The sequence below is a fragment of the Ambystoma mexicanum genome, chromosome 8, assembly GCF_040938575.1.
Source record: "Ambystoma mexicanum isolate Mex_15411 chromosome 8, UKY_AmexF1_1, whole genome shotgun sequence".
Taxonomy (NCBI): Eukaryota; Metazoa; Chordata; class Amphibia; order Caudata; family Ambystomatidae; genus Ambystoma; species Ambystoma mexicanum.
This window is the reverse complement of record NC_090929.1, coordinates 1,013,163,469-1,013,190,766: the sequence shown is the minus strand read 5'-3', so window position 1 is coordinate 1,013,190,766 and position 27,298 is coordinate 1,013,163,469. Positions and strand designations below refer to the sequence as shown.

At 46.4% G+C, this 27,298-nt stretch overlaps 1 protein-coding gene across 7 annotated transcripts in view; it reads right to left on the bottom strand.

The window, feature by feature from the left end:
* Nucleotides 1–27,298, bottom strand: part of HSPG2 (heparan sulfate proteoglycan 2) — a 1,237,996-nt gene that overhangs the window by 413,890 nt on the left and 796,808 nt on the right. For 6 of the 7 annotated variants that reach the window (XM_069610942.1, XM_069610946.1, XM_069610945.1 and 3 more), the window contains one exon: nt 14,625–14,684. The exons of the other annotated variant lie outside the window; for it this stretch is intronic. In XM_069610942.1, the coding sequence (XP_069467043.1) occupies nt 14,625–14,684 (60 nt within the window). The remainder of the gene's footprint in view (nt 1–14,624; nt 14,685–27,298) is intronic. 7 annotated transcript variants of the gene reach the window in all.

Here is a 27,298-nt window from a genome sequence, read left to right as displayed (position 1 = left end):
TTAGATGTGTGTGTTACAACTGTCCCATCTAGCCCTTTTGACTAGAATTACTCACCTCTAGCAAACGGAAAGAGTAGAGCTTACTGCTCAGCCACTCGACCATTGAGTGTTTGGTTGGACCACTAAGTGGGCTTCTAAGAACTTCAGAAGAGTAGGTCCTGAAAAACTCTCCTGAAAGCTAGTGTACTTTGAAAGTGTGCATGGTGCATTTAGCGTCTACAGTGTCATGCTATCTTACGCAGTAGCTGTGTGCAGAGCCTTTGGCACCATGCATCCATATTTTTTTTACTCTGTTTGGAAACTAAATATGTGAGAGAAGCCCTTTGATGGTGAATGCATTCCATACTCCCACAGATTCCTCATCTTAGAGCAATACAAACATCTGCAGGAGGGAGGAGAGAAATAAAACAACCCCAACACTAGGAAACTCTGGAGGGCGAGCACCCTGCCCAGATAGGTAACGCAGGCAGTAATGTTTGCAAATGGCACAATGAAGCTAAAGTAGCAAGGCAGGCACAACGAAGCTAAAGTAGCAAGGCAGGGACATCTCCCTCTGCAGGAGAGAGGTAGCAGCCAGACCTCAAATCGAATTAGCTCAGACACCATTAGGAACACCGTTGCCAGCTAGATAGTAACATTTAGAGATGCAAATAATGGTCCATCAGGACAAGGTCTGTACTAACAGCCTTGCCCACACTGGCACCAGAGCACACAAAGAGCTGGGCACCATTCGGATGTCCCTTGTTTGACTGACATACTAATAACCCAGGGCCCACACCATGTCAGCCGATGGAATCTCTCCATGGTATGGTATGGTTTTGTTTATTTATAAAGCTTCTAGACACAGGCAAGTGTTTCAAAGCGCTGAAGGAGGGTGAGAACATGGGAAGAAAAACAGTCGCTCAGAGCCCTTGAAATTCTGAGGCGATAATAGTCTGCACAGGCAGAGTAAGTGCTGGAATACATTTAACAGTATGAGATAATGCAAATGGGCCTGATGGCGATTCTGCAGATTATACCAGTGCAATTAAGGGGTGGAGACAAGGGAGGACAGATACTCTTTGGCACAGAGTATACGGATCATGCAAGTGCACAGACGATAACGGGGGGTGGGGGGAGAAGTTTACAAGTGCACTCGGTCAGTGGAGACTGGGGTAAGTGCAAAGGTATCTTAGAGGTATGAGGAGGGAAAAACAGGAAGATGGATCTCATCACAGAGACCAAACTGACAACCTTGGGCAGGAAGGACCATGAGTCTTCTCCTTGGAGACCATCAAGCATGAAGTCTGAAGAGACAGCATGGGCTCACTCAACGGTGTTGCATAAGTGTTCACACCCAGGAAAATCACCTTAATGGTGAGCAGCCTTAAAGAACATGAGTGCAGGTGCTTAAATTGAGTTCCTACAAGAAATGTCTAAATTAAATGCCAATCCCATGCAGGAACAAACTGGTGTGGGGGGAGATGGTTATACAAACCCTATGCAAAGTGTATTACAGTGGGGCAACTGGAGAAAGAAGCCCAGCTCAGGCTTCCTTTTGAAGACCAAAATGATGGCAAGGCACACATTACAGTGTCAACATGCAGACACGTCCAGGAGAAAAAGCAGGAAGCCTAGTACAGAGGAAGTTGGACAGATCAAACGGTCCAGACTTCTTTACTGGCACCAAGTCAAGAACATACAAACCGACAGGCACAGATAGAATTGGTGGCAGGCATCTGAATAGAAACAAGCAAATCAAGGACATCAAAAAGAAGGTGGTTGCCCAAATAAAGAGACTGATAGGTCTGCCTGTGGGGGTGTGTGTGGAGGACTGAGAACCATAAGGTCTCTGCTGCATTTAGTTGGTATATAGCAGAAGTTTGTGGTGTATATCAGTAAGAAATAGAACCGGTTTGTTTCTTACAATAATTTCTGCTGGTATGATACTGGCTCTTCAATATTCGAGAAGAAAATGGCCATGGAGTTCCATGCGGAATACTTTCTTTTTAAGTTTCAGTATTTCCTCGCCTGTATTGGTTTGACCGCTGCCTGTGTTTTGACCTGATTGGTCAAAAAAAAGGAGGGGCCACGGGTTATTTCTAAAATCTGTTCTTCAGTGTAACTTAAAGTTGCACTCTATGCCATAGTGTCAAGAGCCTCTGTCCGCTGGTTGCCAGAGCGGTGGAAGGTTACACGAGGTTTGTGGTGTTAAGACACCAAATGAAAAGCAAAACTTATCAATGAAAATGTATATGCATCAAAAAATCCCCAGCTAACAGAGTATTTTCAAAATGTTTTCTGTTGCTGGGTTCCCCTGTCCCAACTCAAACAACCCGGGTTGTCAGAGAAACCAAAACACAAAAAGGTATTGGGGTGCCCTTTTTGGGTAAATTATTTTTAGAAAGCAGCTGGGCACTTAGAGTATTGGATTACACAAAAACACAACCAATCGCTGCGGAAAAAATGGTACTCTTCACCTTAGACATTTGTTAAATTAGTAAAGTACCTTTTTAGCCGGGGCTAATGTGCCAAATCTTGGCCTCAGCTCAATCATATTCATGCATGATTCATGTAAATAAATGCCACATATGCCATTGCGGAACCAGTGCTGCCATCAACACAGGTCTGGAGGGGTCGGAGAGGGCCTGCCTGCACATGCCTGCACTTGCTCGGGCAACGTCTGGAGTGTTGTGGTTCAGCTCCCACCCTCCCCTTATGAGTTCCGGGGACAGGCCTCGTCACTTTTTGGTAGTGATCGTCGTCCACAGAAAATGGAAGCTAAGCTTTTTAAACGTAATCCATAACAAACATGGATATAAATAGTTTTGACTTTTGTATAGTGAAAACTTTTTATGGTGCGTATTATTGTCGTCATAGGCCAATGTACTTGATTCTTTGACAAAGAATCCTGATCAAGGAATGGTGTAGCTGAGGCAGAGCAATAGGACAAGACTGATAATAAAAGTAAGAAAAGCAGCACACTGGCTCCCTGTAAAAGACTGCATCACTTTCAAAATCCTTACTCTCACACACAAATGCCTCTCACACACAGCCGCCTCATACCTGTCGGACACAATCACGAGAGTTACCTCCACACGCCCCACACACACTCTTTATTCCCACCTCATAGTCACCCCACACACCAACAGGGCTAAAGCAGGTGGGTTAGGCTTCTCATACATAGCTGCTAAACTCTGGAATTAGCTTCCCACCCCCCTCAGAGCAGAACCTCCCTACTGGCATTCCGCAAAAACCTAAAAACCTCTCTTTAACTAAACACCCCTCAGCCCCCTGCCCCACTACTGCATTGTCCATCACTGTATATTATGTTTCACTGCAATTATCAATTATTTTGTCTACAACTGTGTCTTCCTCTGTAACAAGTATCACCTTGCTTCCGCCTCCTCACCATTCTTGTACCACCTTCCTGTATGTATTTTCCCAAATGTAAACATGTATTTTTTGTATGAGCTGTAACAAAGTCCTTTCCTGTAACAAGCGCCACGATGCCTTCGGGCTGCTGAGCGCTAGATAGAAACGAATAAATAAGTTGTACCTTAGCCTCTCAGCAGTCAAAGGGTTCATGCTGCAGATGATTGGGTGGAGGACCCTGCCCCCTGAGAGGAAAAGCAGGTCCACCCTTCTTAGGACAGATGTGCATGCCCAGAAGCTCTGTGTACCACATTCTCTGCACCCAGTCCAGAGCAATCAGAATGAACATTGACCAAAACGTCCACAGTCTCCTGAGAACTAGCAGAATAAAAGGGATTGGCTGGATTACAAATTAGTTAGAAGTTCTATTTGACAACCAATGTGTTCCCCCAGGAACCCTACAGAGGAAATTCCCTGGAGCAGAACTTCTTGCACCTTCAGTTCCAGAACATTTCCATTATTGTGTGTGCATCCTCCGAAGAAGACTCCATCCAGGGGTATCATCTGTCCTCAAAATAACAGCCATAAACAAACCAAAATCTGGACCAACAACAGAGAAGTGGATACATCCCCGTCTCAGATTCTGGGGAAATGTTCAGACCAATTGCTTATTGAAGACTCCTCAGCAGCGGCATGAGGGTATCTTCAGATTGTTCACTTAAGAGTTCCTCAAGAAACACTCCCTCATGCCAAAAGCTCTGCCCAGGCCATAACAAACCACCACTTAACCAAATGTGCCCTTAAATATGCCAAATTCTGTAGCCCAACATTGACAAAAATAAGTTGAGTAATGAGAAGATCACACTCTGTTGAAGCCGGGAAACTCAGTGCTGATACACAAGTGGCAGCTTTAAAGATTGTCAATTACCTCAACAATGTAGATGTTGCTACATATAGACTAGCATCATCAATGTAAGGAGGAGGCTGGCACCACACGGTGTGCAGAGTTGGAGCAGAAAGCACCAAACCTCACACATTATCAGGGACAGAGCTCATGCAGGAGTAGTGTTTGTTTCCAAGAACTGTACAAATGAGCACAGGGAATTAGGGTCTCAATTGCCATTGGTGTCAGTTCAAAGACCTTCAGCATAGCTTGCCAAACCATTCCCATGCCTCAAAAGTAGAAGAGCTAGGGAAGGTGCGTCTCTCACCTGCTTTGACCAGATGTGGCACAGAATCATCCAAGTCTGAATGACAATATTGGGTGATGCTTACATGAGGAAAAGGAAGGAATCCTAGACAACAAGACTATACTCCTGAAGTGATATTGGTGCCTTTCCTTAACTTACATGTGCAACCAGTGCTCTGAATGAGTCAAGGGCTTGGACATGGAAGTCTGAGTTACCCAAAAGGTTTTTTCTAGGGTGAACTTTGAGGAGGCTAAAAGAACCCTCTGTGACTGCCTTTTGGGTTTCATTTTATCTGGCAGTATCTGCACTCCCCCATATTATAGTCTTTTCCAAAAAAAAAGATAGTTAGAGTGCGGATATGTAACAGACATCAAACAATGGCACTCCGGCAGGCTCTAAAGCCAGGTTTGGGATAAGACATCTTAAAACATGTGACGATAATGTCAAGTGACTGTCCACAGAAAAATCATGTTCTTGTACATGATTAAGATGGATTTCCAAAATCAGCCCAGGAGAAAGGATTATGGCAGGCCACCCTATTCATGATAAACAGGGAAAACACAGACGTTAACTAAAACCCAATCAAGTTAAGGTAGCCAAGCAATCAAGGCTTACTTTAAGGAAAAGTGTGAGAATGGTCTAGGGCTACAATGAGTCCACCCGTAATTCAATTTGGACAGTAAGTATTTAAAAAACAGATATTCAAAAGGCCTTTAGTTAAACATAAAGCATATACAAATCACAGGTAAGTATTGTCACACAAAACCTTATAAAACATACATACACATCCACCATTAGGAGAATAAACTTCATATGAATCAATTACCAGTGCAATACAGGGGAGAAGTCCGATGCAAAGACAAATAGGCAAACCTCTTCAGTAGCAACATAAGAACAGCTTCCCTCAATCTTAAATCCAACCCTAAAATAGTTTGGGTAACTCGTGCTCAAATGTCACCAGTTCCAAAGTATAACTTTGTCAGGTAAGTTTATATAGAAGAATAAATTACTTACTTCTCATTGGATGTTCCAGTCATGGATGGCAACCAGGAAAATCACCTTAAGGGTGAGAAATCTAAGAACAGGGGACTCAAATGGAGCACCCTTCAAAAATGTCAAAACTAAATTCAAATCTCACACCCGAACCACAAACTGGTGCTGAGGAAACTGGTTCCACAAACCTTGTAAGAACTGCATAACAGTGGGGATTGTGAAAAACAAGCCCTATTCCGGGGACCTCTTGAACACAGAAATAGTGGCGAGGTAACCCTTTACAGTGCCACTCTGCAGGCCCGCTTGGACCTACGAAAGCAGAAAATCCATCCAACACAGTGGACAGGATAAAGGATCCCGGTCCATCTCCCGGCACCCAATCGAAAATCTATGTCACCTACATGCATAAATGGATTTGGTAGCAGGCCTCCAAGCTGAAAGAAGCACTTTGAGAGCGTCATCTGACAAGTCCCATTCCTTGTATCTCAGCCTCTCAGTAGCCATGCATGAAGGTTCAGGCTGCTGCAGTTGGGGTAGAGGACCGGTCCCTCTGACTGGGAGAGCAAATCGATTCTCCTTGGAAGGCGCCAGGGAGGGCAGACTGACATGTCCAGCAGTTTCAGATACCACGTTCTCCGGGCTCATTCCAGGGCAATCACGATCAGCGTGGTTCTGAACAGACCTAGTCTCCTGTGGACCAGCGGAATGGCAGGGATCAGTGGGAACGCATAAATGAGGTCGAAAGTCCACTCAACCGTCAAGGCATCCCCTTAAGCTCACTGTTGAGGAAATTCACTAGAGCAGAACTCTCACTTCTTATTGACACTGCAAGCAAATAGGTCCACTTGAGGCCCGCCCGCCCAAAGAGAGAAGATCTCCACCAGAACTTCCGGACAGAGTTCCCAACCGTGGGAGGCTGAAGTCTGTCTGCTCAAGTCATCCGCTATGACGTTCTCCTGGCCGGTTAGATGAGCTGCCGTCAGGTAGATGCTGTTCTCCAGAGCCCAGAATCACAGTCTCATTGATTCTCTGCACAGAGGAAAGGACCCACCTCACCTCGCTTTTTGAAGTGGTGCCTTGCCACTATGTTGTCTGTCAGCATCAGTGAACACAGTCTGGCATTTCAAAGAGGTTAGGAAAAAAAAAACAGGGCCTGCCAGATTGCCCTCAGCTTCAGAAAGTTGATGCGCTGCGGAGACTCTACGGAAGACCACCGTCCACTCACAGTAAGATCTGACAGGCGAGTACCCCTACCAGCCAGAGATGCGTAGGTGACTACCGTCACCTGGGGCCAAGGCTGCCGACAACATGTCTCTCAGCAAGTTTCCTCACCAAGCCCACCACACCAGGTCCTGAGCCACCCAGCTCGAGACCTCCAGAAGGTCCAACATGTGGCCCTTGAAATGCAACCATTGGCAACTGAGAAGCTAGTGAAGCAATTTCATGCGCAACCTTGCTTCTGGCACCACTTTGATGCAGTTGGCCATGATGCCCAAAAGGTGCAGGAAGGCTGAGGAAATATAAACCAGGTGAACTAAGTGGGCATCCCCGCCATTTTGATTGCATTAGGATTAGCCATTAGTAAACTTTCCACCATGTTTTATTGCGTGTTCAGGCTCTATTGTCATCGAATAGAAAGAAGGCATAGTTGAGGCAGAGTGGACACAGCTGCTTTGCCCTTTACTGAATTCGATTTTATTCCTGCAGCATTCCCAGCGAACCTTCAAACTGTCGAATATGGCCAGACAGCACAAATATTAGCTATTATTCTAAAGAGTTAGGCCTATGATAAACTTTGTCATGGAATCAGAGAGTTAAGCACACTATTAAATCATTGTTTGGGCCTTTGCATATGCAAACACAAATGTGATAGCAGCACGGGTATGCTTTAATGTGGGAGAGCTGCAAGAGGTCTGGCCTTTGAAGAAGCCGGAGAGGTGGGCACACAGCCAGCTCAAGGAGATCTGGGTACCATGCCTCCTTGCCCAGCCCGGGGTGATTAGGATCAGGCGAGCCCTGAATCTCCTCAACCTCCTGAGAATCCAAAGGATGACTGGTAATTGTGGGAATGCATAATGGTGGTGAAAGACCCACTTCACCAGAAACGCATCCCCCAATGCCCCCCTGTGGTGCAAGTTCCCTCAAACAGAACTGTTAGCATTTTGTGTTGTCTGTGGCAAACAGATCCACTGCCTGGGTGCCCCACTGGGTGAAGATCTCTGCAATGACCTCTGGACATAGCTGCCACTCGTGAGAGACCTAGCTCTGTCTGCTGAGAGCGTCTGCCAACACATTCTCTTCTGCTGCCAGATGAGCTGCAGAGGCTTCAATGTCGTTCACCAGCATCCAGAACCATAGCCCATGGCCTCTCTGCACAGGGGCAGTGATCTCATGCCTCCCTGATTGTTGAGGTATTGCATGGATCAGAACTAGGACATGTTTCCCCTGTAGAGAAGGAGCAAACGTGGTCAGTGCTATTGTGATTGCTCGCAACCCCAGCAGATTGATGTGGCAACACTTCTCCTTCTGGGACCAATGGCTGCTAATTTAGAGAGCCGCAATGAGCCCCCCAACCCTACAGAGAGGCGTCTGCGACTACCTGCGAAGAAAAGGAAAAGCAGAACCTGGGAGACTGCTACTACTGCCATAAATTAGGTAAAAATTCTAAGGTGTGCCAAAAGGGTGCACATTCAACTGGTAATGTGTCCCCTCCAATGACCAACCTCAGGAAACACCTATGCTTCCTGAGGTTAGGCACGTGAAAATAGGCGTCCTGAAGATCCAGCGACACCAAACAGTCTTGGAACTGTAGAGCCTGGATAATCTCCCTCGACGTCACCATCCTGAATTTGTCCTTCCTCGAGAACTTGCTCATATCCCTGGTGTTCCGGATGGGATGTAGTGCTCCTTTCTTGGGCACCAGGAAGTATCTGGATTACTAGTGCAAGCCTCTTTCCTCAACTGGCACCTCTTCTACTCCTCCTTCAAAAGAAGGGACTGCAGCTCCTGCTGGAGCTTCCGGTCTGGTTGCTGGGAGAGTGGTGGAGGTCTGTCAGGTGGCGGTTTCTCAAATGGTAGACAGTAGCCTATCAGCTGAAAAACCCAGACGTTGGAAGGGATACCCTTACATTTGGCCATGAACCCTGAGACTCTCCTCCAACCTAAAAACCTCAAAGAGGTTTCTGAGGCGCAGGTGCCATTGACGTGGCAGCAGGAGTCATCTGCCTCAACCCTCATCTGCCACTGGGAATCTATACTGTCCCTGCTTGGCCTGGGGGACCTGCACCCTTCTTGCGAAGGTGGAGTAGCACCTATAGTCTCGTCCTCTCGACCCAAATGCAAAATTCTGCCTTGGAGGTTGCTGCTGCACAGCCAACCTAAGTGACTTTGCTGTCAATTTTGAGTCCTTGCGCTTTGAGGGAGTCATCGGCTTTGGGGCCACACAGATGCTCCCTTTCGAAGATCAAGTCCAGTGCCTTCGCTGGGACATTCGGGGAACACACTAAGCTCCTTCAGGTAGGCTGTGGACGTGCCCATGCAGTGCGTTGCATCCAATCCAGCCTGGAGTGCCTGGCAGGGCATCTCTCAACACCTAATATTTTCAAAAAGCCATTCCTGACTCCCCCACTGGGAAATACTTCTGTGATAGTATTCCACAGGATATGTGAAAAATGTACAAAGGCACAAGTGGCATTAATGGCATTCAACACCATGCTCAACGAGGCAACTCTTTTTTGCCAAAGCATCCACCTTCTTCATCTCCCTATCTGTGGGAAAACAAACTTGTTTAGGCTTCATAAGTCTAGGATAATTCCTGACTTCTTCCATACCAGAAAGTATCTGGTGTACACTCCGGAACCTGGGAGGCGCTGAGGTACTGGCTTTGTAGCTCAGCATTGCCTGAACCCTCCTGCAGTAGTTGGGCCAGCAGTTGGGCCATGTGAAGTTCTTGACATGCGACAGGAGGAATGCAGGGGCACCGGTCTTGAAATTCCAAAGTGTGCCCTTGGTGAAGAACGTCCAGCACCGATTTAGATGAAGTCCTTTGCTGCAGGGTCCCCAGAGACCATGCCATCTGTGTCAGTCTTGATAGCCTGGAGAGTCTCATCCACTGCCTTCCCAAATAGGTTGCCTCCATCGAAAGGCATGGCCACAACCTTGGACTACACGTCCTCCTGAAGGTTTGTGGCCTTCAGCCACTCCTGGTGTTGAAGGGCCACACCATTACCCATCTGGCAGAACTCTGAGTCTGCCATGTCCAGAGCTACTGTAATGGCATGAACCAAAGCCACCACACCTTTCTGAAATAGGGCCAGAGCCCCTGCTTTCTGGTCATCAGGAAGGAAATCCAGTATAGGCCTGAGCTTGTGCCAAAGCTCACTGTCATAACGAAATAGGATGTTGAGAGTATTGGCGACATGGATAGTGAAAGCTGTGGTATGGACGATGCACTTGCCAACCGCATCTGGCTTTTTGCCCTCCTGGTCCGGGGGCACCATGGACGAAGATAAGGGTTGGACAATAGTTTCCTGGCGGCGGCAGACACCACCAAATCCAGAGAAGGCTGTGACCCGAGACACCTGGGAGCAGAGTACAGGACCTAGTATTTTTCTCCAGCCTGTCCCGCTTTGATTACATGGTACTTGGTTTCATAATGGCCAATTCGTCCACCCAAACGTCGTCCAACAAAGGAACCAAGATAGTGGCCTTCCTTGAGGACTTGTGTCATTGAAAGAGGAAGCATTTCCTCTTCTCTTCTGGCACCAGACGGAAGAGTTTGGACACTTTGGAGATGATGGCATTGAAGGAGCCAAATCTGTGTCAGTGTCTGTGCGCACTGGCGCTTCATCCACTGGGGTCAAAGCCCCAAGTTCCGATCCAGATGCAACAGGCACTCTACGGGGTATATCGGCAGATGCCTTGGCCTGCGTGGACTTTGGGCTGCACCAGGCAGAGGAGCAGTAGGTAGCCATTGCTGAATTTCCACCACCAAAGTGTGAAGAGTGGTGAGGATGTCCAGGGACATATCTCTTGGTGACAGTTGGGGTTTGAATGGTGCATCCGGGGCAGGAGCCAGGCTGAAACTCCTTGAATGGGGCAAACGGCTCATGATACGGAGATCCCTCCTGGGACATAGGTACCTGGCCCCTTCATGGTCCGAGTAGAAATCCTCAGGCAGGACATCCTCAGAGCTGGTACAGATGCGAGGAGATTTTCTCAGTGACCCCACGGGAGCTGAAGGAGACACCCTTGCTGGTCTGGAAGTCCGACAGAGGCAGTAACTCCCTCCCCTACCGAGCCCTTCGGAAAGCAGGAAATGATGGGGATCTGCAAAATGGTGCTGCCAACGAGGTTGTGGACGGAGGCCTCAGAGGTAAAGAAACCCTCGGCGTTGCCGTCGTCAAGGTTGAAACTATGGTCGCTGCCAAACCTATCGTCGACAAAGGAAGAGTTGATTTTGTCGACTGGGTCATCAACGAGGTCGTCGATGAGGGTGTCGCTGACGAAGTGATAGTCGACGGTGCCATAGTCATTGATGAAGAGTCCATCAACAAGGTGGTGGTTTGGGTAAACGCAATTGTCGATGGGGCCCTTGGTGCCAACGCTGATGAAGACGAGGGAGCGACTGATTGGCCTCCACACAGGTCTGTCCATCGAAAACTTGTCCTTCAAAGGCATTAGGGACTTCCTCGCAGATGGAGGGAACCCACCCGCGGGAAGGCTATACTCAAGAGCAGGCAACGGGGACCGACCCCTTCCCAAACTCGATCCCGCAGCAGCTGCAGCGACCTCAAGGCAGACATTGGAGCATGGTGTTTCACCTTTTTTTTGGATTGCCTTAGGAGCAGCATGCTCAAAGCACCTCGATCTCTTCTCAGAGGAAGCACACTCATGGGACGTACCAGTCCTGGATGAGGCATGACTGCACCTGGAGGTCGCGTCAAATGCCTTCTCCTGGCTGATCCAAGCCACTAACCTCTGGTGGCGATCCCTCCTAGTTTGACGAGAAGCCATGGCAGATTTCGCAGCCATCCATGTCATGATCTGGGCGAAGATAATAAAGGCAATCGAGGTGCCGATCCTCAACAAAAATGTCCTTCAGGCCACAGGTTTCGCAGGCCCTGAAGAGACTCTTCTTAGCCACATCGGACATGGTGGAGGTGCAATGTGGGCCAAAGCCTGGGCCCATCGAAGTCACAGAGAAGATTCAATGATGGAAAGACGATCTTCCCCAACAAGGGGTCCCCGCTGCCTGTAGTCACCGCATGATGGTAGACAAAGAAGAGATGGAGGAAAGCTATCGAAATTGTCAAGAAAACAGCAATAAATACACAAATTTCAAGGCGCAAAACACGAGGACTCCAACACTAGAAACATGCAGTAAAAATCTGAAGATGGCCACAAGGGGTGGTGCTTAGGAGGACAAGCGTCATTGGCTAGGGGCAGTACGACCCAAAGGACAATGATTGGATATAGATGAGATAAGCAGTTTTCAGTCTGAAGCGAAACTGCTTCTTTTTACTGAGGATTCCCAGCCTGACGGTGGGGAATATTCATGAGCATGTAAATCCATGCAAGTCGCCATGCTTGAGAAATGCAAGAATTAATATGGAGACAATCTCTCAGTACTGACAGTCTTAGGGACTAGTCTGATCCCCCAAGGGCAAGCAAAACATGCAAGGGGAGAAAAGCAGAAGGCTTTACTTGACTCCAAAAAGTCAGGAGAGGCTTCGAAATGAGCAAAAAGAAATGGTGTCCCATAGAAATCTATGTAGGGAAAGGTGTGGAAAGAAACTTTCCCAACAAACATTAACTGTGGAAAAATGGAACTGAAGGAAAACTCTCACCCACCAGTGTATGTATGCATGAAATCACTTATGGCATGAGACAGCCACATGGACTCGTGATGCAAGGCACCACCTGGTGGCTGTAGAAAACTTTCCACAGTCACCTGTGCCTGAGGCGTGTTTTGCAAGTTAAGGAATCCATGGGAGGGATGCATCAATTAGAAGTACAGGGACCAGGCCAAGTGGAGGAGAGACTGTTGTACACAAGTTGGACCAATGCTGCATGCTGGAAAATGGAATTAAAGTGCCAAAGCATTTCCTGGACAGGAACTCAGGTATTGAGTTCTGGTTTTTGTAGCTGAAATACCAACGCTACTAAGAAACAAAGACATCTGACAATGCACCTAGGGAAACCAAGTACTAAGGTTTTTGCAAGAGATTTTGTGGAAGATTAAAATGCAAAGACCTTGCATCGAGAATTGAAGGAAACTTCCCATCGGAAGCGACGACCTGTTCCTTTTTAAAAAGGAACAAACTGCTTTGTAAAATGAAAAAATAAAAGTGTATTTGTACTTGCCTTGTCAGTTTGACACAGGCGTTGTTATCCAGGATCATTGGAAGGTCCATCGTAAGTGGTCTTGTGGTGGGTAATGCATTCCTGAAATGTTCCCTTTGGTGGAATGCGATTCAATGGCACCATGTTTGAGCCAATAGCTCAAAAAACATTTGCAATTCCAGAAGTCCTTCCTGTCTGGTTCCAAAGGCTTGACAAAGGACAGTAAAATCACAAATGGATCGGGCCACGAGTCAACTGGATCAGTCTAACTATGAAAAGCTCAGAGACCATTTTGGTTTCAAATTAACTGAAGTGACACATGACTTACCATACTGAAAGGTCCGGTTAATCTTATCCATTGCAACTCACTCTCTTCACTGCCTGCAGGTGTGTCAACAATGTCCTGGGATCCACTGGCAGGCAGCCATGATCAGGCAAGAGTTTTTCTTTTTTGTATTTCTTTTTTTAAATGGTGCCCATACCTTTGATTACCTTTTACATCCTGCTCAATTTCCTGTTGCCAGGAATTGTGCTAGTTTGAAAACCTACTTTCTCAAATTATTCAGCTTCCTGGCACAAAACCCATGCCAGTCCAGGGTGTGGGATGCTGAGACTTCATCAAGTTGCATGCCATGTACATATGAGAAATGATTTGCTAGTAGTCAACATTTTGCAGACATGATAAAGATGGGCGGTGCATGCAATGAAAGTGGGGGTTCCCAGTTCTCCACAGGGGGGGGGTTCAACAGCAGACAAATTAAGAAAGGCCCTACTCGATCTACCACTAGAGCCAATAGTCAAGGCAACACTAGTGCTACACCAAACCCTCCACCCCAGATCACATTCTCCACAAACAATGGAGGGCAGGGGACTGGCAGCCACAGATTCACTGCCAGTGACGGGCACAAAGCACTAACATTCCCACATACACGTTACATACAAAGCCTCAGATTAATAGTCCCCCATTTGGATTTAGTTTTAGGACAACACTCAAGGAGGTATTGCTGTCCCCACACCTTTGTGGCAAGGTTAACCTATTTACCACTAATGAGATGTAGCTGGTTAAGTAGGGCAGGTCTAAGTAATTGGTGCAGTACAAACCTATGCTGCCTCCCTCAGCCCAAACTCCCAACAGATTTCTAATCAGTTAATAACTGCAGTGACTAACATAGAACCTCTTTTATCGCTAGCCATTAAGACAGCATCTGTCCACAGCACACAGTGGCCCACTGCTAACATTAGTGAACTTATCTTAACAGAGCCTCCCTGAAATAATACATTTCTTTCAATGCATCCAAATAAATCGCCCTCCTATTTTAATTTAAAAAAAAGGAGTCACCCTCATTTCAATAAATGAGCAGGGCCTAAATGTTGTACCACTCATCTAAATAAACCAGGAATTCTCACTTTCAATATGTGGAGTGGCGGGGTGAGGGCCTGCTACTCTCAAATGGCATCTGATTTTTATTGGCATTGGACATTCTTTGTATGAATTCAGGCTTGGACCTAAATGGCCAGATTAACCCTTGACCATTTGTTCTGCTGCTGTACCTCTGCCCTATGTGAACAGAAAAGAATCTGCAGGCCACAGTGTGGTCGAGGAACTGGGATGGTCTCCCCACGATGGACACGTTTAAAAAAACACTCCATTCAGAATGAAGATGAAGCAGTTGTGGGAGTTGGTGACTGGGCATGCTGCAGACAACGTGCACCAACAGGCAAGGCCGCATTGGACCAACTTACAGGGTCTGTGTCCTTCAAAGGTCTCAAAGGGGCCAAAAAACATCTGTGTCTTGGAGTTGTCTGCAAATGAAGTTACAGATCCAACATTTATTCAAGCAGCGTAACTGTGCAAGGCTGAAACAGAACAGCAGGCCAAGGTTTGCAGTAGCAACAAACAATTCAGAATGGCTCCAAGTAAGGCTTATCATCAGTCTGGATTACCTCTGTCAAAGTTCACATTTTCGAGAAAACTGCCCAAGTGGGATGGCCAGTCAGGCGATCAGTCCATTTTATTTTTAATCATTTATTTTGTTATAGGTTTATGGTGTATAAACAAACCTTTCACATATTGAAAATGCTGAACAATGTCTCACTTCTAAATGAAATAACATTCTATTTCGTACATTTCATTCTGTTCACAAGTAGTAACACATCCATTTTCATATCTAAAAATATACAATATCACAACTGAAAACCAGGTAAAAGAAAAATGTCATAATATTTAAGAATATTCATGAATATTTGAGAACTTCATTCTTTTTACGCGTATGTGGAAACACAGCAAGGGTAATACTCAGACATTGTACCCTAGACCACAATTCTATGATCAAAAGTGTTAAAGAATCTGTTTTCCACACATTATGCATTGCAAAACGTCCTCTGCTTTTATGAAGAAATTACTTACCTCGGCTAATGTTCTTCCTGATAGATGTTCCTCCCACAGATTCCCCATTCTTCCAGCTTTAGCAGATATCAAACATTTTCAACAGCGGGGGAAGTTGGGGATGCTGTGCGACATTGGCGTTGAGGTCCCTTGACGTACTGTTCCTAGAGGCCGGACGAGGCGTCAGCATCTGCACCGTACCCTATGACCTCAGTTCTATCTTTTTTCCCTGTGCTCGGCCACGTTGGGGATTCAGTTTACATGACATGTTTTTTTATAAGAGCTCTTTTTCAGGGGTGAGAATGAGTGATGAGGAATTTCTGGGAGGAACATCCACCAGACAGTAAATTTGTTCTTTTAATAGATTGTGTCCTCCCATAGATTCCTCATCTTTGATAGGCTCCCATAGCAGTATGGTCATGTAGGAGGAGGGCATAATGCACCCAGAGGGGAAGATCAATCAAGATGTTTCACAAGCAAGCCCTACCAAAACAGGCATTGAGACCCCTGCACATGATCCAGGCAGTAATGCCTTCTGATGGTATGTGGCAAGGACCATGTTGTGGTCTGGCAGATGTCCAACATAGATAATCCTCTTTTGAAGAGCCAAAGTGTCAGCCATCCCTCTGGTCAAGTGTGCTCTAAAGCCCTCAGGAATCATCTTCCATGCAATGGAGTAGCATTCAGACACACAATATTATTGATCTCAATAGCGTTTGTTTTGTCACCCTTTTGGCTAATTTAGGACCGATGTATCCTATGAAAAGTTGATGGTCAGGAACTCCCTCGTTCTGGAGATGTAAAAAGTGAACACTGTCTTGGGGTCTAGTCTGTGCAGCCGTTCATTCTGTATTCATGAGTGATGAGGAGGGTAAAACAATGACAAGTCAGTGGCCCTGGAAGTAGGTGTGCTGGAGGTGCTGCAGCACCCCAATACATTCTGGAGGTAGTTGACATTTGGCAGCTTGGGCAGTGTAGGCAGTTGATGGCCTCCTTAACTTGAGCACTTTGAAAGGTCAGGGTGAATGCTTTGTTGACCCTCTTCCGGACAGAAGAGAAGATCATTTCAGAAACTCCTTTCCTGTTTGTGCATGTGATGATGCTGGGTTTATAAGGCTGTAACCTCTACAATTCTTTACAACATGTTTGATTTTCCTATTATCTGGCTTGTAGTATAATGGAAGGTTAAATATCTTCTGCAATATAATTTTGGTTTAACTTTTTTTGCAGCACTTAAGGGTACAGTTATCACAAGATTTACACATATTTTGCGCAAATGTGTCCTATAATGGGACTGCATTTTTGCTTCACTGTTCTCCTGTGTTCTCATTGCCTGTATTGAAGGCAGCTCTCCAGCAGTAGCATCCTACGCCTCAGTTGTGCAATTTTGTGAAATTGTTTATCTGTTAATTTGTATGGCCTTTTGACCATACTATGCTTTCTCATTGCACCAAAAGAATAAGCAGATTACATGTTTATAAAAATGAAAAGCGTTTTTATGTTGAACATATTGTGCATAATTTTAGAATATTCTGTATAGGAAAGAATAGAGGCATGTTTTGTTATGTATTGGCTGGTCCTCCACTAAGTATCCTTTAACTCCATGACATTATATAAACACACACTACCAGGCTAGAGTAAACATACCATCACTTCACAGCATCAATAGCTGCTCTGATTTTAAAGTAACACCAACACAACTTGTCATTCTGCCTTCTATGATTTTAGTGTGACTGTATCGTCAACTCTCAGTAACTCTGAAGTGGGAGTATAGCTTTGGGGGAAATGTGCTCGTTTTAGGAGTAAAACACTGGGCAACATGGGTTTGATACCTTGTACAACGCTTAGAGGCTGGATTCTGGCATGAAGCACAATATAAAAACCCAATTTAGTATTATTTTTAATTCCACTATAATTTAAATGAGAAAGCTCCAGCATGCCCTAGTAGGGGTGCTACAGTGCAAGCATTTTTCACCTGAACAAACATTTTATTATTGGGACAATACACGCACTTCTCAGGAGGGCCACGTAACCTTTAATGGCACAGTACAAACATTTTGTTTGCAGTGTCAGCAGAGAAGCAGAAGACTGAATGGGAATGGAGTCTGAAAACCTTTGTTCCATTTCCTGAGATGGTATTGAAGAGGGAAGGTCGAAATCAGGCCATGTCCCTCCCACCCGCATTACAATCGAACCGGAAGAAGAACCAAATACAACATGGCTGCCAATTTCACGAAACCCCACCAACCCCTACTGCACCTCTGATGGATAGGTACAATGAAAAATACCCTCTCAGCTAACCCTACCACCCCAGAGCAATGCGAACATTACGCAGGGTGTATGAGACCCCGCAGTACGAGACTAAAGACAACTGCATCGGTAGTCTAGACCAGGGGTGCTCAACTGATTTTGACAGAGGGCCGAAAGTACCTTACATGAGGGCTATAGTGGGCCGAAAAGTAAATGTGGGCGGGGCGGTAGGCGGGGCGTGGCAGGAGGCTTTTTAAACCCCCAATTTGTACTAAACACATGGAAAAAGAATTCTTTTGAGGGGTAACGATTTTTATTTGCATTTCAAACTTACATTTTGTACTACACATTTTCCATTGTTATAATTTATTTCTATTTAGTTATTGTATCTCGCCTGTTTAATCAACTTATATATATTTTATTGACCCTAGATACACTATGCCCCATGGCCCCCTCACTCCCAACCAAACTCTATGCCCCATATGTCCCTCACCCCCAACCAAACACTATGCCCCAAGGCCCCCTCACCCCAACCAAACACTATGCCCCATGGCCCCCTCACCCCCAACCAAACACTATGCCCCATGGCCCCCTCACCCCCAACCAAACACTATGCCCCATATGTCCCTCACCCCCAACCAAACACTATGCCCCATATGTCCCTCACCCCCAACCAAACACTATGCCCCATGGCCCCCTCACCCCCAACCAAACACTATGCCCCATGGCCCCCTCACCCCCAACCAAACACTATGCCCCATGGCCTCCTCACCCCCAACCAAACACTATGCCCCATGGCCTCCTCACCCCCAACCAAACACTATGCCCCATGGCCCCCTCACCCCCAACCAAACACTATGCCCCATATGTCCCTCACCCCCATCCAAACACTATGCCCCATGGCCCCCTCACCCCCAAACACTATGCCCCATATGTCCCTCACCCCCAACCAAACACTATGCCCCATGGCCCCCTCACCCCCAACCAAACACTATGCCCCATGGCCCCCTCACCCCCAACCAAACACTATGCCCCATATGTCCCTCACCCCCAACCAAACACTATGCCCCATATGTCCCTCACCCCCTACCAAACACTATGCTCCATGGCCCCCTCACCCCCAACCAAACACTATGCCCCATATGTCCCTCATCCCCAACCAAACACTATGCCCCATGGCCCCCTCACCCCCAACCAAACACTATGCCCCATGGCCCCCTCACCCCCAACCAAACACTATGCCCCATATGTCCCTCACCCCCAACCAAACACTATGCCCCATGGCCCCCTCACCCCCAACCAAACACTATGCCCCATGGCCCCCTCACCCCCAACCAAACACTATGCCCCATATGTCCCTCACCCCCAACCAAACACTATGCCCCATATGTCCCTCACCCCCTACCAAACACTATGCCCCATGGCCCCCTCACCCCCAACCAAACACTATGCCCCATATGTCCCTCACCCCCAACCAAACACTATGCCCCATGGCCCCCTCACCCCCAACCAAACACTATGCCCCATGGCCCCCTCACCCCCAACCAAACACTATGCCCCATATGTCCCTCACCCCCAACCAAACACTATGCCCCATGGCCCCCTCACCCCAACCAAACACTATGCCCCATATGTCCCTCACCCCCATCCAAACACTATGCCCCATGGCCCCCTCACCCCAACCAAACACTATGCCCCATATGTCCCTCACCCCCATCCAAACACTATGCCCCATGGCCTCCGCACCCCCAACCAAACACTATGCCCCATGGCCTCCTCACCCCCAACCAAACCCCCCGCCCCATGGCCCCCTCATCCCCAACCAAACCCCCCAACTCAGCACACACACAAACATGCACCAATACAGACCCGAACCCCCACCCCCCAACTCAGCACACACACAAACATGCACCCATACAGACCCGAACCCCCCCCACCCCCAACTCAGCACACACACAAACATGCACCCATAAAGACCCTAACCCCCACCCCCCCCCCCCCAACTCCAAAGCCCCCAACTCAGCACACACACTCTCAAGCATGCACCCATACAGACCCGAAATCCCCCCACCCCCCGACTCAGCACACACACAAACATGCACCCATACAGACCCGAACCCCCACCCCCCAACTCAGCACACACACAAACATGCACCCATACAGACCCGAACCCCCCCCACCCCCAACTCAGCACACACACAAACATGCACCCATACAGACCCGAACCCCCCAAATCAGCACACACACAAACCTGCACCCATAAAGACCCGAACCCCCACTCCCCAACTCAGCACACAAAAAACATTCAAATCAAAACATTCATACACATCCGACACACATCCGACACCCCCCACCCCCGCATCTCAACATACACACCAAATACATTCAAATACAAACATTCACACACCCCCCCACATCTCAGCATACACACAAAATACATTCAAATACAAACATTCATACACACCCGACACCCCCCCCACCCCGCATCTCAACATACACACAAAAAACATTAAAATCCAAACATTCATACACATCCGACACCCCCCACCCCCGCATCTCAACATACACACAAAATACATTCAAATACAAACATTCATACACATTCATACACATCCGACACCCCCCCACCCCCGCATCTCAACATACACACAAAATACATTCAAATACAAACATTCATACACATCTGACACACCCCCACCCCCGCATCTCAACATACAAACAAAATACATTCAAATACAAACATTCATACACATCCGACACCCCCCCACCCCGCATCTCAACATACACACAAAATACATTCAAATACAAACATTCATACACATCCGACACCCCCCCACCCCCGCATCTCAACATGCACACAAAATACATTCAAATACAAACATTCACACCCCCCACATCTCAACATACACACAAAATACATTCAAATACAAACATTCATACACACCCGACACCCCCCCCACCCCCGCAACTCAACATACACACAAAATACATTCAAATACAAACATGCATACACATCCGACACCCCCCCCCATCCCCGCATCTCAACATACACACAAAATACATTCAAATACAAACATGCATACACATCTGACACCCCCCCACCCCCGCATCTCAACATACACACAAAATACATTCATATACAAACATTCATACACATCCGACACCCCCCCCCGCAACATACACACACACACAAAGCAAAACAAACCCGACACACAAACACAAACACAAACAGACCACTTACCGGAGACGTGCTGGAAGGCAGGTAAGCGGCAGGTAAGCTGGAACGCTGGAATCTTACTACGGCTGGCGTGGTCCAAGGCTGAAATGCCTTCCGGCATAAAGCCTTATGGACCACGCCAGCCGTAGTGCTGGCCCTCCATTGGTGCAGCACACACGCATTACGTGGCTCGTAGGAGCGACGTGATGCGTGTGTGTGCTGAGCCAATGAGGGCCAGTGTTTTCACCGGCCCGGAAGACAACAAAGACTTTCCTAATGGAGGGTGGCCACGGGCCACCCTCCATTAGGAAAGTCTTTGTGCCTCGCGGGCCGGTCAAAAGGGCATGGCGGGCCGTATGTTGTGCACCCATGGTCTAGACTAAAGCGCCAAGCAGCCACACATCTAGCCGTCAGAAGCAACATGACATAGTAGCACATGTGCCATCTGCAAATCGGGACACAACCACGCACCCAAATACACGAGGAACACAGGCGTACAGTTCTATTAGTTAGAGGACAGTAACATATACATACTGCCTGCACGTTTATTATTTTGTCATTAGTTTGCTGCAGCAACATAGAAACCGAAAGAAGCAAGGAAGACATGTAAATGCTTGCAGTTGCTTAAAATGAAAATAACTTGATAGAGAACAGGAACACTCAATGGTCCCAGCAGCAGTGGGGTCCACTAACCTATAGATACTATGGAAATACACAAACAGTAAAAGCCAGATTATGGCTCAGGAACGCACAGTAGGCCACAGCAAACTCACAAAGCTGAATCGAAGGTGACTGCAGAGTGACCCAGAGAGATGCCATATGTGGAGCGGGACCCTCGGCAAGGTTGCACTGTCGAAGATGACATTCTTCCTCCTGACCTTAAGTAACACTGGCAAGGCAGACCAGAATAATTCTCCTAAATTCAAACTAATTCAGAATATAGAAGCCCACAAATGTGGTCTTTGGACACGTGATCCGGTCGAGCTGATGACGAGACAAGAATTGACGGCTGAGAAGAGCAGGGACCCCACCGGCTGGACAGCGGCTGGTAAAGTTGTTACAACCAAAGCCCGAGCTAAATGATGGGAAAGGAGCACTCGCATAGGCAAAGGTGGTTTATATACGGGTATAACGCAGACATATAGTTGCACATGTTACCTTGAACAAGTACACTCGGAGCTGAGAACCAACTTGAGTCCCAGGCTTGGTGGTGAGTAGCTCAGCCAAACACAATTTGTGGCCCTAGGGGTGGTTAACGCGGGCTCGCCAACCAATCAGTAGGTCCACATACTGAAACAATTTAGAAAGTAACACTTTTTCAGGGCTGAGCCAGGCATGAAACCTGACATAGGAAGTCCAATGGAATAATCGATATAGGGACCGCTATAAGGGGACTACTACTCGATAACCAATCCAGAAGAGCGATAAGTTTGCTGGAGAAGGGCCCAGGTTTTGATGTGATATGATGTAGATTTTCCTAAAAATTGGCCTGCGAGCCATTGTTCTCAGAGAGTGCGCTTGGACTTCCATCCGTGTACTTATCCCTGATGGTTTGTTGGCTGTAATAAACCACACTTGAAATTGCTACCGGTCTGGACCTGCGTTCCTTTTGGGAAAGGTGAAGGAGTTAGGCCTTCCAGGAGTTTGGAACCCGCAAACTCCTAGCAGGCCACCTTGCTTGCCTGGGAGTTCTCCCTAACAGTATACATTGGTGGCCACCCTGTGAAATGTGTATTATTGCTTGAGATTTTAGGCAACACTCCTCTCAATCTGGCTCTCAATACAGCAGCACCTCCCATAACTTTTCCGTTATGAATGCCTTAAAAGTGACTGTCAATTTCTCCGACATAATAGTCTGTAAGCATTCAGTTTTCATTATGGGAAAGCCATTTCATATGCTGGTAAAGCTGAAGGAAAAAAACATTCAAAGTTAGTTAAGTCATTCTTGCTCTAGTGTGGACTAGGAACTTTCCAGAGGCATAATTGTGTTGGCATTTGAATTTACAGCAGAAATGTAGGTGGCATATGCAAGTCTCAAGTTGCAATGCTATGGATAAAGCATGTTGCGTTAGTGTGCATGCTACAGGTTGCAGGTTTGACCCCATCCATGAAGACCTAGTCTTCTTTATATCAATAGGGCTTCTATACTTTTAATCAAACAAAGCGCTTTACTGCTGGAGATGCTTGCATGCTAATTTTCAGCAGTGAGGCTCTACTTTTATCAAATAGTACCAACACTTCTCAGAAGGTTTATCACCATTTAAGAGTGTAGGGGCATGTGAGATAATAGGTAGATCGAAGGGGACGTCTAGTGCTCAAGTCAAGCCCTTTATACGGTATGTAGTGTAAGGAACTCATGGTGGCAACAGTAAAGACAGACACATGATCACAGTTCAATGGTGTTTATTAAACTGCAAAGGAAGGTTGTAAAAATGCCTAATCTAAACCTAAATCTAAGATGGGAGCAAGCTTCAACCATTAAATGAAAATTAAGACAGTCCTAGTGGCCTGTCAAAATAAAAGGCCTATACTAAGAAAAACCTATTGCCAATCCTTACTCTAAATACAAAAAGAAGTGTGGGATAATGTTCTCAAGAAAGAAAGAAGTGTTCACAAATAATAAGTCAGGATGTGGTACTTGAGGTCTCCCTTCCCTGCATTTTCAGCACGGGACATGGAGGGACTTTGGAGCACAGCATACGCTTGAGCTTTCCAAGCACAAGCCAACTGTTCCATACCAGCTATCAAGTTCATCAATGGTTAAGTCTCTTAACTAAAGTCTCTTGCCTTCAAGGGCCTGATGTTTTCAACAAACACAAAGTTCTGTTCCACGTATACTTTCGGTGAAGGCTTCACCCCTCTTCCGGGCGCAGACCCCTCACAAATCGTATTTTTAAAAAAATCAACTAAACAGTTCCTTTCTCAATGAACTTTGGGTGATTACTTTCCACCCCTGGATCTCCTCTTTTGGGCTCGGACTCCTTTCAAACGTTATCCTCCCTCCTTCGGGTTTACTATGGCTTTTCTTACTTTCACAAGTCTTAATGTCTTTTCAAACAATCCATTGTGGGCATCTCTCGATCGTGTTTACTTCTACTGTTTATAGGTACTTCAGGCTTTGCTCCTTTTTGTCAGCATCCCTGCGCTGGGTTCACTCGTGCCAATTTTTGTAACGCACTGTTCATTCGCTAATTTCACCAAGCGGGATTCATTTCTCTTCGCTTCACAATAATCTGTCGGTCAAAGACTTTAGACTATACAGAGGATTTTGCAAGACACCTATATGACCACTTTGACCCCTTTTCCCCCCCATCTTCCAAGGCCTTCTGGTTATCGTAGTTTCAACAATCAGGTAATCGCTAGAGTTTCCTAAGTGAGCACCCACATGGTGCCGGACTACTCTGTTGCTGGTCCCCCCCCTCCTCTATCTTCAATAGGTCTTTTTTGCTTTCACAGTTCAATTAGTCGCTTGCTACTTTTCGTTCAACACAGTTTGGTTTCTTATCGACTCTCCCCTCGACTCACCGGCTGTGATGAACCGCTTGGCCTTCTTTCTCTTTGGAGTCAAGGTCGGTACTCTGGAGACCAGCGTCTCTCCCCAGCTTCATTATCAGCAGAGGAGGGTCTTGTGTACTGTTGAATAGCCAGCGTGTGTTGCAGCAGATTTCTTTGCGATCTTACAATTCCTTCTGCTGAAGTTCCACGAGCCTTGGTCGGAAAGGGCAAGGTTGCTCATCTCCTTGTCACCCTCTTAGTACGCGCCGTCTTTCTCCTCCTCTTGAACTGCCTTGCTGAGTTAGCCCACCATCGCGCAATCTGCCTTGCTCGTACTGTGCTTCCGTGCTCCACCTTTTATCCCAGTGGGGGAAGGGGAAAGGGCCGTCCGGTGTGTGGGGTTCAGGTCAATTGCCTGACCCTTGTATTGGGACATGTCAAGTAAACAGCTCTTTGTAGTCCTTTGTCTTTCGTGCTGTGTGAAAGTGTTCGTGGTGGGGGGGGCAGCGTTTTGGAATATCCTACGTGGTAGGATGGGGAAAAGGTGTTCAAAGAAGGGGGATACTGCATCTCACCTGTCAGTGTCCTACTCCCGAGGGACCCCCCATCGAGGTGATCCTCCCTCACTGGTCCACCCCCAGGAAATGGATCCAATAGTGATGGCCGTGTCCTGGCCACCTGGATGACGGATCCCTGGGAACTAGTTAGGGAGAGACCTTCAGGTTTCTCACAGTAGTCAGAAAATGTTGAATCCTTTCAAAACAAGAGCCAAGAAGTCAAAGATTTCCATAGACTGCAATGCATTCAAAATAGGACTCCCGATTTTAATGCCTCCGAAGAATTCTTAAACTTGCAAAAGGATATTTATTTTCCTTGCATGTCTCCTCATGTCCATAAAAGCCTTTTATTTTGTTCTCATACCTGAAAGACAAAGGACTGAAAATTCTTCCCGACTTCTTCCATAACTATTAACTTTTTTTACAATGGATGTAATTCATTCCAAAACCTTTAAGCATGAAATATATAACGATGTCCCAAACAATTTAATTACTTCCACATTTTTTAGGTTTGGAATTGTATTACTTCCTCTACCAAAATGTTCACTTAAGGACTGGTGTAATCCACGTCAGATTCTGGTCAACCTCTCAGAATGGAATGTATGACTTTCTGCATCTTTTCATATCATTTTTTCACAGGTTTTTTTAGCAAATCAAATTGACCTGTGGCTGCATCTGTGATATTTCAGCCAATCAGATTAGGTGAAGCACTTAGGCTGTTTTGCGCATTCTGTGGACTTTTTGTGAGTGCGTTTGATGTTCAGGCAAGTTTGGTGGTAAGGACACTATTTTACTCTTTCACTTCTTAGAGCAAATGGAAGACTTTCACCCATCACTACATGTCACTATGGTCCCTCACAATAGAGAAATACATTTAATGGTATAGTAAGTGAATTTGGGAGCACAATTCCCCAACACTTTATAATTGATGTAGTGAGGGCCCCCTCGGCACCCAGGTTGCGGGTGTCCCAGAGGGTGCCGCGCCTCAGCCCTGAGGCCTGGAGAAATGATGGCACTTGAGTTCATGGAAAGCATGTGTTTTTACCTTTTGAAAAAGTTTCCTCAGGGCTTAAAAGCACACTCTTTTTTGCAAAGTTTTTTTATAGGTTTTAAAGCCACACTATTGTCCAAGCAACCCTTGGCTGTTTCGGTCTATTCAGGACCAATTTCTGTATCTTATAATTTACGTGTTATTACTCTCATTTTTCTGTACATCAAGTTAAGCCATCTCCTATAGGAGTGTGTCTGTCGTGTGAATGAGGATGCCATGAGTGTATAATGCATTTTTAACTTTCTGCGTGTGCAGAGCTTGTGAGTAAATGTGAGAGTCTCAGAAGGTGCATGGGTAAGTGAATCATGAGGCAAAGGTTGAGTATGAATGTGTTTGGGTGTGTGTGCGAGTTGCTGGGTTGCCCATGGGGGCAGGCATAACTTTTTACTGGGCATCTATGATAAAGCCAGCATTTGGTGCAGTCAGTATAGCTATTTATTACGGTGGTGTGACATTTGGCACTGGGCATCCATGAGAAAGCAAGTAGGATTATTATTACGTTGTTAAACTGGCATTTTGGTGCAGCCAGTCTAGCAATTTATTTCTATGGCATGGCATTTGTTTTCTGTGAATCTTTGATTAAGCAAAAATATGCATTAATACGTGTCTAGACTGGCCTACATTGTTTCAGCCAATTTGGACATATTTTCTTATTGTGGCATGGAATTATTAATGGCAATATCAACTTCAATATAGTCCTAGCTATGGGGTCCTGGCATACATTGGCAGAGCCATCTTGGACATGTTTTCTTGTAGTATTATTGGCATTATGTGCAAACATGAGTATGTTGTTATATGGGAATATTGCCATATATTGGTGCAGCCAGCATGGAAATATGTGGGCAAAGCCAGCATGGACATGTTTTTTATACTGGCATATATTGTGGGAAGAGGCATCATGAAAGTGAGTTGGGTAATCCTCCTTGCTCTGTTGATGACTTGCATCTATTAGATTTTTTTCATGAGTTACTCCTCAAAACCAATAGCACCTATGTTTCACAAAAAGAGTGATGTACGATGCACCATTTTAATTCATTAGTCAAAAAACTAAAATAATTTGGAGACAGAACTTCCCCGAACCCAACATAGTAGGTTTGGGCTACACTTGATCACTCTTGCGTATCTTTGGCAAATATTTAGACCCCCGCCCCCCCACCTCCCCCCCAATTAAAATATTTACCAGCTGCCATTGGGTCTCGAACTTTTGGTTGCCTGGTGCCAGGCACGGTCCCCTCTTTTCTATGCTAGGTGAAAGATTTAGCTTTGATTCAGAATATACTTACATCTTTGAAGCAGAATGATCATCATGGGCATTTCACATTTGTGGTGGAGGACCAGGCTGGCCACTCTAGTGTAGCACAGCCTATGCTTTGTTGGCCCAGTAGGGGGCCCTCAACTGTTGTGCGACACCACTGTTCTTTATGAGAATGTTCTGCTTCTTTAACAGCCGATTTTGTTTTT